The sequence below is a fragment of the Myotis lucifugus genome, unplaced genomic scaffold (genome assembly GCF_000147115.1).
Source record: "Myotis lucifugus unplaced genomic scaffold, Myoluc2.0 scaffold_214, whole genome shotgun sequence".
Lineage (NCBI taxonomy): Eukaryota > Metazoa > Chordata > Mammalia > Chiroptera > Vespertilionidae > Myotis > Myotis lucifugus.
Window position 1 is genome coordinate 2066460 of NW_005871262.1, and position 13785 is coordinate 2080244.

Below are 13785 nucleotides of genomic sequence, written 5' to 3' on the forward strand. Positions count from 1 at the left end.
TTCTTGTAATGCCAGAGATGATGTAGCAGCAATTGGGTGATTTGGAAACAAAGTCTGTGTTATCTTTGTTACCTGCAGAAAAGGTAATGGTACAAACATGAAGTCACGTTAGCCCCGCTGGTCCTCTGGTCCTGCTGCTGACCAGAGCCGCTCTGCCGAGTCCTCCTGGGCTTCCCCTGGGCGATGCAGGGTGGGAGGATGGGCTCCTAAAGGTGCGACCAGGGCATGTGAGTGCAGGTCTGGGGTGCAGCAGCCCCAGGATTTTCTTGGAGGAAACCAAACTTCTCTCAGGAGCCCCTGACCATTGTGAGCCCTCCTGCACTTGCTCATGCCTCTGTCTTGGCAACAGCAAGTGGCTGCCCTGTTCCCTGGGGATGTGGACCGCCTGCGGAGGATGTCTGTGATTGAGGAAGGGGACTGCAAGCGCATTAATATGGCCCACCTGTGTGTGATCGGCTCCCATGCCGTCAACGGCGTAGCGAGGATCCACTCGGAGATCGTGAAGCACTCTGTGTGAGTGGGGCCGCTGTCTGTCCTGGGCTAGGGCGTGCCTCCTCCTGACCCCACACCTGCCCGTATGCACGGCGGCTGAGGCGTGTGGCCCTGCTCCACACCATTACTGTGCTGCCCTCGTGGCCTGCCCAGAGCACCTTGGCCAACAGGTGATGTTGAGGAGCTGAACCTGGTCATCACCAGTGGCTCCTGTTTTCTATGTTGTGGCTCTGCTCCTAGAGCAGTGATGGCGAACCTATGACGTGCGTGTCAGAGGTGACTCGCGAACTCATTTTTTTGGTTGATTTTTCTTTGTTAAATGGCATTTAAATATATAAAATAAATATCAAAAATATAAGTCTTTGTTTTACTATGGTTGCAAATATCAAAAAATTTCTATATGTGACGCGGCACCAGAGTTAAGTTAGGGTTTCGAAATGTTGACACGCCGAGCTCAAAAGGTTCGCCATCACTGTCCTAGAGCCTCTGCCGCTGGCCAGGTGCCGGGAGGGCCCCATAGCACGCATGTCCTGCCTTGGGCCGGGTGACAGTCAGGGTGTGGTGGGCAGTGGCTGGTCACTGGGAGAATGGAGGAATCCTTAGGTCAGATCCCCTGGGAGTGGGATGTGATCCTAGAGCCCCTCCTTCCACCCTCACACTGAGCGTGCTGGGCGGGCCTCGGCCAGGTCTGTGCCTGTGGAGACGCCTGTGTGCCTGGCGCCTGCCCAGAGGCTTTGAGCCCTACAGCAGATTTCTCAGGGGGAGGGTGTCCCCATTCTCCACTGTCGTGATCACCTCAGAAAAAGGCCAGGTCCTGCTGCCTGTGAGGCTATCGCTAGCCGCCTGAGCACAGCGGGCGTGGGGCGCATGGGAAAGCGTGGGCTGTGTGTGCAGCGATGCTGGCGGCTCCACCTTCTCTGGGAAACGAAGCAGGAAAACTGAGCTTCAGGACCCTCCCGGGCATTTCCTTACAAGTTCCTCGTGTTCTTGCTCGCCTTGTTCAGAACACAGCATCTGTCACCGTTGCCTGTTTTCTGTGGTTTTAGCTTTAAGGATTTTTACGAGCTGGAGCCAGAAAAGTTCCAGAATAAGACGAACGGCATCACGCCCCGGCGGTGGTTGCTCCTGTGTAACCCGGGCCTGGCTGACACCATCATGGAGGTGAGGCTGGCCACCCGTGTGTGGACCAGCAGTGGCTCCAGGATGGGAGTAGGTGGCGCCCAGCTGCCGCCCGCCCCCCCCACCCCCCGCCTGCCCCCCAACATGGGAGCACTGGGACAGGCAGGGCAGGAAGTCAGTGGTCTCTGGGCCGGGGGGGGGGGTAGTTCAGAATCGAGGTTCTGGGGTTTTAGAAGGGGCTGGGGTGGGGCCACCGGCCAAGCAGCAGCCATAGGCCAGTAGCCAAAGAGGTTTGTGAGCCAAAGATGTGGTAGTTCGTGGACTCGCTCAGGTGCTCACTCGGGAGGAAAGGAATGAAGCTTCCTACCTGCTAGGTGTGTGCCAGGCTGTGGGGCGGTGCCTGGTGAGGGCCTGCGATGGGCCACTGCCCGGCAGGGCTGTGTGTGTGTCAGGGAAGGACGGAGAGTGAGTGGGAGGCATGGGTGACCGAACGGGGGACAGGTCCCAACAGGAGCAGAAACCACGTGTTCCTTTACCATTCTCCAGAAAATCGGGGAGGGCTTCCTGACGGACCTGAGTCAGTTGAAGAAGTTGCTGCCCCTGGTCAATGACGAGGCGCTCATCAGGGAGGTGGCCCAGGTCAAGCAGGTAGGCCCGCGTCCGCCAGCCCGGCTGCCCCAGACCTCGCGTGGCGCCAGGTCCCCATCTGCTCTGCGGGTTGGGGCCCATCCTCTCCACGAGCTCTTCCGATGAGGACCTGGCTGACCTCAGGGCACCGGCAGGGGGGCGAGCGGAGACCCCAGCGCGGCCTCGAGCACACCTTCTTCACCCGGCGTTCTGTAGGAGAAGCTGGTCAGGGCAGTGCTCAGGCCTGTGCACTGAGCCTCTCCCACTGCAGCCAGCCTCAGCCTCACAGGCCGGGTCGCTGAGGCTTCAGACCACACAGGGCCGCCTGATGGCAAGTGAGGACCGACCCTGAGGTCATGTGCTCCCCGGCTGCCTCTGTGCTGTGCCCAGGACCAGCCCCTCATTTTGAACCCTCACCCCTCCCGCTTCTCTCCCCAGCTGCCCACATCTGCCTCCTTTTACACCACATTCACTGGTCCCCCTTTATTCTGCTTTTCTCATGCTTTGCTTTTCTCCAGGTTTGCCTTTTGGTCTAGTTTTGCATGTATTTCTACCACTGGTGGTGGGTGTTCACTTTCCGGATCACGCTTCCCCCACCCCCACTTTCCCTCACACGGCGGCCACCGCTCAGCCCTCAGCGCTGGCCTTCAGTCGTGATGGCCCTCGCCTGGGCAGCAGCGGGCGTCCTGGGAGCCCCCTCCCCCCGGTGCCACACTTCTGACAGGGACAGAGATACTCTCAGCCGAGTGGGACACACTGGGGAGCTCATGTTCCTGTGAACCATCCGTCCATGTCCTCTGTTCTCCCCAGGAAAACAAGCTGAAGTTCTCCGCCTTCCTGGAGAAGGAGTACAAGGTGCGAATCCGCCTTCCTGGAGAAGGAGTACAAGGTGCGAATCAACCCGTCCTCCATGTTCGACGTGCACGTGAAGAGGATCCATGAGTACAAGCGGCAGCTGCTCAACTGCCTGCACATCGTCACCCTGTACAACCGTGAGTGTGGCCTCGGCTCTCGCCCGCCAGCGCGTCCTGGGCCCCAGCCTCTGTTCACACAGTCGGGCAGCAGGGGCCTGTGTGCGACACCGCACGTTTATGTTCAGCAACAGCTCTGTGTTCTGTGCGATCGGTGTCAGAGTAGTTACAAGGAGTGGCAGGTGAGCTCTCTCTGTCTGACTGGGGTACAGGCCTGAGCTCCGTGAGGCAGGCAGGCAGTCAGGTGCCTCAGACGGGCCAGGGACGGCCCCAGGTAGTCAGCATGGGCCCCGGCGTGGGGCTCGAAGGCTAGGCTTTATGTTCGGTTCAGCTTTTATTTTAAATTTACTCATTATCTTTATTAGACTTGAGTTGTTTGGAGAGATTTTACTTATTTAGAGGCATTTAAAGTGTACTTATAAAAAACAAATAGTATATATAAAATTCATACATGTACCTTTAATGGTTAGAGCAGCATTTCAACATGACGAACTAGGAATCAAAGACCCCGTAAAAGTAAAGATGAATATTTGCTAGTTTTATAAATATTATAATAAAACCTTAAGGAATAACTTCGTTTTTAAAGTTTCATAATGTAATGAAGTGATTAATTTTGAAAACCAAAGAAGCACCAACACTCTTCCAGGTAGAAAGCCGCTCGCAGGAACATTCGCGCTCCTGTTACCAGTGAGTAAGACTCGGGCCGAGGAACCCGGGTGCCGGTGAGACCGCTGAGTAACAGGCTGAGTGCTTCCGAGGCTCTGACCCCGAACCTTCAGGGCAGGCTGCAGGGCGGACCTCCTGTGTGTGGCTGAAGGAGGCGCCTCACCACACGCTTCCCTGGCCAGCAATACTCCTGCAGATCTCGTTCTGCCTTATTTGCCATGTTTCCCTTTTGCAGGCATAATTCTCTGCATTTTATTTCTCAGCTCCTCCTCACTCACCTGCCTGCACACGTGTGTGTGTGTGTGTGTGTGTGTGTGTGTACACGCGCTCTGGTGCTTTCTCTGTGATTACAGCACACGACTCTGCTGTCCTCATCCCTGACATGATTTTGGCCGTAGTCTGTGGATGAACACATTCAGTGCCCACCAGCCCTTTCGCACAGCCATCCTGCCTGGGCTTCCCTTAGTTCACATGAACTGCACCCCCCAGCTTCTTGCTTGTTCTTTCAACATGAAGGATGGGCTGAAGGTGACATTCTCAGTTCACTTTTTTCCACTGAGTATCTTTTAGGTCCTGTGCTCCTCTGTTTGGAGGGTGAGTTCTGGTGTGTCTTGGGTCTATGACATTTTACCTGCTGTGTCTGGTGCTGGCCGCTGTAGGTCAGTTTCCCTCATGCTCAGGCTACTTTTTGGATATGTTGGTTGCTATCTTGCATTATTTCTAGGACGTTTTCTTGAAATGTATTTAAAACATTTGTTACTGCCACCATTTTGGTTTTCTTCTGGGACGCCTGCTGTGTGTGTGTGTGTGTCTTGCCTGGTGATTTCTCTCAGAACATCTAAAGGTCTTTCCTTCTCCATTAGGTTCTCTGTGCTTCTCATTTCCATCCTCTGTGTGTGCTGTGCTGAGTCTTCTCCCTCTCGGCTTCTCTACTGAGGCTTCACTCACATGTGGCAGTTCTGCCTCTGAGCTCCGGGTTCTGCCTCTGAGCTCCACGTTCTGCCTCTGAGCTCCATGCTCTGCCCCTGAGCTCCGGGTTCTGCCCCTGAGCTCCGGGTTCTGCCCCTGAGCTCCACATTCTGAGCTCCGGGTTCTGCCTCTGAGCTTCCAGGTTCTGCCTCTGAGCTCCATGTTCTGCCTCTGAGCTCCACGTTCTGCCTCTGAGCTCCACGTTCTGCCCCTGAGCTCCACGTTCTGCCCCTGAGCTCCACGTTCTGCCCCTGAGCTCCGGGTTCTGCCTCTGAGCTCTACGTTCTGCCCGAGCTCCACGTTCTGCCCCTGAGCTCCACGTTCTGCCCCTGAGCTCCAGGTTCTGCCTCTGAGCTCCAGGTTCTGCCCCTGAGCTCCAGGTTCTGCCTCTGAGCTCCACGTTCTGCCTCTGAGCTCCACGTTCTGCCTCTGAGCTCCGGGTTCTGCCTCTGAGCTCCACGTTCTGCCCCTGAGCTCCACGTTCTGCCTCTGAGCTCCACGTTCTGCCCCTGAGCTCCGTGTTCTGTCTCTGAGCTCCGTGTTCTGCCTCTGAGCTCCGGGTTCTGCCTCTGAGCTCTGGGTTCTGCCCCTGAGCTCCGTGTTCTGTCTCTGCACTCCGTGTTCTGCCAGTTCTTGTTTAATGTGCCCCCGAGTCCTGCCCACTCCCGAGGTCTTGAGTTCAGCCCTGTGTCCCCTTTTCATGTTGATTGTTCCGTTCCGTGTCCTCTCGTCTGTGGGGAAGCTGTGTTCATGCTTGTGGTTCCTAGATGAGTGAGCTGCAGTGCTCGGGATGACCGGCAGGAGCGATGTGGGGCTCCAGGCAGCTTCGGGCTCCCCGAGGCCTGGTGCCTCTCTGTGGCTGCATCTACTCTGTCTCTTCCAAGTCCACACTGGCTCAGGGCTCCCTGGCCTGGCTGTCATGGTTTCCACCCCACAGGCCTCTGTCCACCAGGATATCAGCTCCTCTCCCGAGGTGTCCCTGTGGGGGAGGGGCTGAGGAGGTCAGCCTCCCTGGTGCTGGGGGCTCCTTCCCGGTCTCCCCCTCTGGGGAAGCCAAGTATTGAGACCCTTGTGTTCCCGGCCCTGTTCCCCACCCACCCCCGTGACCTGACAGAACTGGCCCTATGGTCTGGAGTTAGCATGTTTTTCCTAGGGACGTTTTAGTGAAAATGTAGTGTTACTTTTTGCTATACTTCACATTATCCTATCTGATCTATGGAAGTGGGAAGATCCGGAAGTCAGGTACAGTTGTGTGTCTACTAGAACATGAAGTCACACATTAAAGATCAGCCATCACTCTCACGGCTTATGGCTGGTTCCAGGTCTCTGGTAAATGCTGCCTAGGGCTGCCTCTCACCCTTGGGAGACATCACCCTCTCCCTACCCCCCACATGCACTGAAACTGAAAACGGGTGGCCTGGCGAGGACACGCTCAGTGTGCTGGGGCCGAAGGTGGCCGGCCGCAGTGGACTGTAGTGCCTGACCCCGTCTGCCAGGAGAGCTTCAGGATGAGAGCAGGGGGACTTGGGGTCTTGCCCGACGCCCCTTGAGGGCTATTGGTGCCATGACCACAATCCTGGGGTCACCTCTTCCTTGAGTGCCAGTCTTGTACTGGGGACCAGACCCAAACCAGGCTCCTGTGTTGGGTGTCCTGGGAACAGAGGTGCAGCTTTTCCGGGGCCTTTGGAAGGGTCTGCACCCCGCTGGCCTTCCTCACGACCCTGGGGCACAAGTGTGAGTGGGATTTCCTGGTGGGTGTGCAGGGCCCAGTGGCCGTGCCCTACCCGGTGTTGGCAACTCTGAGGACACTGGTCACCACAGCTCACCTGAATCTCTTGTTTGTCCTGCAGGAATAAAGAAGGACCCTGCTAAGGCTTTTGTGCCCAGGACTGTCATAATCGGGGGTAAGGTGAGGTGACGTCCTCTTTGCTTGATATTTGGCCAGAATGCACAAACCACCACACTTTCCAGCAGTGCCACTGGATCCCGACTTAGGCACCAGCTGCCCATTTGACCGGGTGCTGCGGGTGCCTCTGAGCCAGCATGCACTCAGTGCCAGGGAACCCTGGCCCCCAGGTGGGCCAAGTCTCCATCAGCTCAGCAGTAGGATGGAGCTAGATGGGACCCTTGCCTGCCCAGCACATGGGTCCCCAGAATCCGGGGCAGCCTCCAGTGGGCTCCCTGGCCCTTCATTTGATGGGGTGGCGCCCTTTCACTGCCCCTCCACACTTCTCCTGGCTCTTGGGCCCAGCTTATACCCCAGCCCCACCCCTCACACATACTCATGCTGGGAGGATGCAGGTTGCTGGTGGCTTCGCTGACCAGATGTGCACCTGCTCTGGGCTCCGCTGGACTTTATTTCATCTCATTTCCTGTGGCACATGCTTTGGATACACTGTTGTGGAATCTGGTGAATCACCTGTAGGCATAGGTGGCCTCATCATTGCACTCTGTGCTCTAGGACCCACCCTCTAGGATCCATCTCTTTCTCTTTCCCCTGCAGTTATTTTTGTTATAGAAAGGGGGTGCATCTTCCCCGCTGGTTCTGATCGCGTCCTCTGGTATGTTTCAGTGTGTCCTTCAGCTCCCTTATTTCCTCTAAGTTGGTAGTCAGTTTTCTTTTATCTCCTAATTTTTGAAAACAAGCGTGAGGCTGACAGATGTCTGCACACGGGAGAGGTGGCCGTCAGAGACATGCTCTGGCAGAACTGAGGGAGGGCAGGAGGGCGTCGTGCCTGGTAGGGTCTCAGCTGCTTCTGTCATGAGTCTGTCGCCAGATTGAGTGGAGGACACGCAGGGTTGCCATGGCCTTGGCCCCTCTGAGAGCTACCTTCCCGGACACCAGGGGGCTGCTCAGCTAGACACGGCCTCGGTGTGGCCAGCACCAGGCTGCAGTGACCGGCAACAATGCTGGCCCCAAGCACAGGCCTGCTCATGCGTAACCCTCCTCCTCCTCCTCCTCCTAGGCAGCTCCTGGTTACCACATGGCCAAAATGATCATCAAGCTGGTCACGTCCATCGGTGAGGTTGTCAACCACGATCCAATTGTGGGCAACAGGCTCAAAGTGATCTTCCTAGAGAACTACCGAGTGTCCTTGGCCGAAAAAGGTACCCTGGGGAGCCCGCGTCAGACCGGAAAGCCTGCCCCTGCCGGGTGCGATGTGGGTGGTCGTTGCTGGTCGGGTTAACTCTGCCCTGGACGCCAGGCTCCCCAGCCAAAGGGGGCCTTCAGCCTAGTATCGAAAGGCTTTGGGAGCGCTCTGTCCCTCCTCACGTGCGGAATTGCTCTCAACCTCGGGTGCCTTTGTTCTGTACTTTCTCGTTCCTGCCCTGATCTCATTGTCCCTCCCCTTCCTCTCTTCCGGGCCCTCAGCTTTGCCTTGCTGCTGCGGGCTTGCTCTTTTTTTTTTTTTAAATAATAATATTTGCTTTTTTAATTTTTATTGATTTCAGAGAGGAAGGGAGAGGGAGAGATAGAAACATCAGTGATGACAGATAATCATTGACCGGCTGCCTCCTGCACGCCCCCTACTGGGGATCGAGCCCGCAGCCCCAGCATGTGCCCTTAACTGGAATCGAACCCGGGACCCTTCAGTCCGCAGGTCGACGCTCTATCCACTGAGCCAGACCAGCTAGGGCTGGGCTCGCTCTTGCTGGCAGGATGGGCTTCCATTTGGCCTCCCCTTTCCCTCCCCCAACTCCGGGGAATGCTTCTGCTCATCACCACCTGTTCACTCTCAAGAGCAGGGCCTGCTTCTCATTTGGGCCAGTACCTGCCTCTTCTGTCCTTTCTGAGGGCGGCGCGGGTGACATTCTGCTCTATTGGGAGTTCATTCTGGGGCGGCTCCACTGTAGGGAGCCCTGGGAAGACTTGCTCGGATGTGGGCTGCCATCTGGAGACGGTTCTGAAGGAGGGCCTGCAGCCCAGTGTGCCTTAGAGCAAGGCTGTCCTTATCTGGACGGGCCTTTCCAGATTGGCTGCTGCTGGAGGCTCCAGTGGGACAGCGTCTGCCCAACCAAATGGTGCAAAGCTGAGCCTGGAATTGTGGTGCCAAGGAGCAGGCACGTCCATGGTTCAGACAGACCAGGGGCTGCTTCCTGGGCCTGAGTGAAGCTACGCTTCCTCCTCCTGCCAGCTTGGCAGGTTCATCGTCACCATCCCTGTGGTCCCGCTGCCATGGACCACGTGTGGTTCAGTTGGTGGTGTGGTTAGTCGCTTAGAGCTTCTAATGTGTTTTAACAGCTGTTTGCTGCCTGAAACTCTGCCCCGCCCCCCAGTTATTTGGGTCGGGCTCCTGTGCTTCTTTAGAACAGACCCTGGGAGATGCCCAGTCTGGGGCCTCAGACCTGAGGTGGGGCCTACCTTCTCCGCCAGCTCTTAGACTTGCTGTGGCAGTGTGTCTGCTATTATATTTGCCATATCATCTGCCTGTGGGGTGGGCCTCATGGGGGCCAAGATGCCCGTGTCTCTTTATACTGACACCTGGCTTGACCTTGAAGAGGGCTGGGCTCTGGCCTTGCTGGCCTTGAGAGCTGCCATTGGGTTAGGGAAGTATCAGCTCCACAGATGAGCTGAGGACGTGGGAACAGGGATGCCAAGGCAGGTGGGACAGAGGAGGTGCAGGGAACCCACTCCTGGGAGAAGCTGCAGGGCTCAATCTGTGAACAGCACAGAGTAACCGTGAATGGGAGGAAATGCCCTCACCTCCCCACTCCACATTTTCTAGTTTTCTGGGTCCTAAGGAGTCCAGATTCCTCTTGAAGTGATCTTATGAGACTTACAGACTTTTTAATAAGACAGAAGTGGTATTGGGGTGAAAGGGAGCGCTCACACCGCCAGGACCAGGGACCCCAGGGGGCTTTGTCTGGGTTCTGGTTCCTGGAAGGTTTCAGAACGAAGGTCCTTTGCCACCTGTGATGTCTCTTCCAAGGGTCCCCTCTTGGACCCTCTGCCTCAGGCTGCCCTGGGTTAAGAAAGGGAGCCCTTATAGGGAGGGTGGGCGGTGCCCAGCCTTGGCCACTTGCAGGGGTGCCTCAGGGCTCTGGCTCGTCCTGGAGTGAGTGCCAGCCTCGGGGCAGGATGAGAGAGTAGGGTGTTTGTTGCAGATCCATGGTTCATACTGAGTAGTTGGTGGCTGACATGCCTTCTTGTGCTACCCCCTGGCAGTGATCCCCGCTGCTGACCTATCCCAGCAGATCTCCACCGCGGGCACTGAGGCCTCAGGAACGGGCAACATGAAGTTCATGCTCAACGGGGCCCTCACCATCGGCACCATGGACGGTGCCAACGTGGAGATGGCTGAGGAAGCCGGGGCCGAGAACCTCTTCATCTTTGGCCTTCGGGTGGAAGACGTCCAGGCCCTGGACCAGAAGGGGTATGTGTGTCCCTCCCCATGCCATCAAGGGTGTGGCATCATCCTGGGCACTGCCCAGAGCCTCCGGGAGGGCCATGAAGGGGCTCAGGCCAGGCCTCTGCTTGGCAGGGTGCATGCCCACCCAGGGGGTGGGGAGTGGCTGTGGGCACTCTGGCCTTGTCTGTGCACGTTCAGCTTGGGCAGGAGCTGGCTGCTCTGTGCTTCTCCACCGCTCAGAGGGAACCAGACTAAGTGTTAGGAGGGAGAGAGACAGAGAGAGAGAAACATCAGTGTGACACACATCGATTGCTTGCATCCTGTGTGCGCCCCAGCCAAGGATCAAGCTGCAACTGGTACTTGCCCTTGGCTGGAATTGAACCCAGAACTCTTCAGTCCTCGGGCTGACGCTCTATCCACTGAGCCAAACTGGCTAAGGCCAGACCAAGTGTTTCAAAGGGTGGAAGGCCCTGGTCTCTGTCGGGGGAGCCCCTGGGGACAGGGCTCTGAATACTCTTGACTGATTTGGGGTTTGGCCCACTGCTGAGATGCTCTGGCCTAGTTTTGTAAAATAACCCAGTTGCCTAGGAATGGTTTTAGAGTTTCAGAAAAGTTGCAAGGACCGTACAGCGTGCCATGTACACTTCCGCTTTTACCTGTTGTTTGCATATCATTAATTAGTGTGGAACACTGTCAGAATGAATTAACCAATAATGGTATGATGTTATTTTTTGAAGTCCATCCTTTATCTCACCATTTCCCCATGAATGGCCTGTCCTTTAACGTCCCAGGATCCCTCCAGAGCATTCCTCTCATCTGTGACAGTTTCTCAGCCTTTCCTTGTTTTCCATGACCTTGGATGCTCTAGGAGTCCTGGCCTAGCCTAATTCTGAGCAATAATGAACAAGAAAAGACAATGTTGCCCAATTGCCTAAAACTCCCTGGGGAGTTGGTGAGGCCTCAGGCACCAGCCAGGTAAAAACCCAAGTCACCTAAAAAGTCAGAACTTGGTCCTTGTCAGCCTGAGAGTACACACCTTACATGCCCTTTTCGACGCCCCGCATTCAGACTCTTTCTGCCCCATCTCCAAGTACTAGGATTACACCTCTGTCAGATGCCTCCTGTTCCGACTCCCTGATGGCCACAGGCCTGTGTCCTGCAGGGTGGGACTAGGGAGGTGGGAGGCACAGGGGGAGGGTGTTGGGGGGAAGGTGGGGATGCAGTTACAAGTTTTAGCAGCCCTCTCCTGTGGGATTACGATGGAGCCATGTGCACCATTGTACTCCTCAGGGACGGCGATTCTGTAAACAGTAACAGGAGCAGGTGGGATTGAGTTTGCACTCACAGCACATCACCATCTCTCCAGGGCCCAGTAGCCCTTGGACCCTCTGCCTCAGGGTCAAGGTGGAGCCTGGGGCAGTGCTAGGTCAGGGAGGGGTGTGCCCGTTGCCTGCCGCAAGGCTGCAGACACTGGCTGGCAGCTGACTCCACCCGCTCCTCACAGGTACAATGCCCAAGAGTACTACGACCGTCTGCCTGAGCTGAGGCAGGCCGTGGATCAGATCAGGGATGGCTTCTTCTCCCCCCAGGAGCCAGACTGTTTCAAGGACATCGTCAACATGTTGCTGTACCACGACAGGTGGGACCGGCCTCCCTGTGGTCCTTATGTTCCCGTGGCGGGCTGAAAACTGCATTGTGGGGTGAACCCTGGCCTTGGTGAGGCTTATACCCCCTCACCCCCTCCCAACTGTGGCCATGGGCAGGGCCTCAGGCCCTCACCTTGAGAAGTTCCCCTACCCCAGGTCTAGAGCTTGCAGTGGCCTCTGGCCGCGCTTGGTGTGCTGTGGATGCCCTGGTGGTGGCAACTGCCAGCTGCAAGGTCCAGCCCCGGCCCCCAGCACCAGCTGACCATCTGGATGTGACAGACAGTGGCGGGAGGGGATGTGTGGGTGGGACTCCTCTCAGGTGGTTGGGTGGGTCTAAGGATGCAGCAAGCGTGGGCCCATGGTGACACAGTCATTAAAGTGGAATTAACCTGTGGCATAAATTGCAGTGTAGTTAGTGCTTTATTACAATGCAGTTGACACATAGTTAACTCAGCTTCGGGTAACCTGCAACAGGTTGGCAGTACCATTTGCCATCATGACAGTTCTTTGCTCCAACCTCTTGGTAAAAGTGGAGTCTGGCAAATGCTGAGAATTTCTGCCTATTCCACTTTTAGCTGCTTTGGGGTTGGTTTTGTTTCATTTCAGTGACTGCTGTCAGCTGGCTTCAGCCAGACCAGATCATAACCACACAGGCTGTGATCAAGGAAAGACTTTTAACGGTTCTGTTTCTGACTCAGTTATAAACAGAAATGCATTTCTGAATTCACAATTCCTGCATTTTTGGGTCTGTATCACCTGTTCCTGGCCCAGTTAGACCTGAGAACTGACTGCTACATAGAGCCCAACTCCCGCCATCCTGTGCCCTTCCCTGTGGGAGGTGAAAGGGAAGAAACCGCTCAGGTGTGCAGCTCTCACCTACGTGCATTATAAACACCAATTTCTTTAAAGGAACATTGGCTTAAAATAAGGTTTTTCAAGAATAGTGTCCCCAGGACAGCAGTGTTGCTCACAGAGCAGCCCCTACAGCCAGGTGAGCTCTAGAGCGTGAGGCACAGAAGTCCGTGGCCTGGTTTCCTAATCTCCTGTATCCTGTTTCAGGTTCAAGGTGTTTGCGGATTATGAAGCATATTTGGCTTGCCAGGCCCAGGTGGACCAGCTGTACCAGGTAAGGTTCTCAGACCCCCGAGTTGGTAGGGGCGGCACTGGTGGGGGAGCCTCGGGGCGCATCTGCATCCTGCTGCCTAGGATGCTCCTGGGAGGTCACAGTTCAGCCTGTGGCCCAGAGCAGGCACCCGCTGCTTCTTTATCCCCTCCCACTCAGGCCGTCTTAGCCGTCCCTCTGCTCTTACCTGCCACGCTGGAGCCTTCTGACTCCTTGGGGTCAGGCTGCCATCCACCTGGTACGTTTCCCCTACAGAGGGGGCGGAGATGGGCTGTTCCCTAGTCTGATCACCCCACGTGAGGAGTGGGTGCTCAGCCCAAGAGGAAGGACGGGTCTGATGGGCAGTGCACACAGAAAGCATGTCTAAAATGAGTGTGAACACTTGCTTGGAAAGGTAAAAGCTTCCATCAGCAGAGCGAGGGACTTATAGCTGTGAGGAGCAGTTTCTGAGGCAGGGACGTTGGAGCCAGCTTCCCACTTGATGGAGAAGGACAAGGAGAGGACCCGCATCCCAGGTTTCTGTGTGAAGCGTGTGCCTGGCCCCCCCATGGCAGCCCCATGGGCCCGGTGTGTCCACCCTGGTGTGGCCCGTAAAGGAGTCCACATAGGATCTCATGGTGGGAAGGCCCAGGCCCTAAGCTGGGGAAGTGAAGGAGGATGTGTCTAGGTGTCTGCTTCCCTCCCTTTTCTGGGATTTTGTGGGTGTCCCACCTGTGCACCCCTCGGAGGATGGCAGTGCGAGGGGACTGCAGCATTTTGGTTCAGTGAGTTTATTTCCCTAAATTGTTTAGCAGGTTCTTGAGTGAGGCCTCGGATTTGTA

General features: G+C 56.2%; 1 protein-coding gene across 1 annotated transcript in view; it reads left to right on the forward strand.

The window, feature by feature from the left end:
- The window catches only part of PYGB (glycogen phosphorylase B), a 39107-nt gene that overhangs the window by 22929 nt on the left and 2393 nt on the right, over positions 1 to 13785 (forward strand). The window contains exons 11-20 of the mRNA XM_006097945.3: positions 350 to 513; positions 1539 to 1653; positions 2158 to 2259; positions 3049 to 3093; positions 3128 to 3230; positions 6695 to 6753; positions 7811 to 7952; positions 10012 to 10219; positions 11700 to 11834; positions 12901 to 12967. Of these exons, the coding sequence (XP_006098007.1) occupies positions 350 to 513; positions 1539 to 1653; positions 2158 to 2259; positions 3049 to 3093; positions 3128 to 3230; positions 6695 to 6753; positions 7811 to 7952; positions 10012 to 10219; positions 11700 to 11834; positions 12901 to 12967 (1140 nt within the window). The remainder of the gene's footprint in view (positions 1 to 349; positions 514 to 1538; positions 1654 to 2157; positions 2260 to 3048; positions 3094 to 3127; positions 3231 to 6694; positions 6754 to 7810; positions 7953 to 10011; positions 10220 to 11699; positions 11835 to 12900; positions 12968 to 13785) is intronic.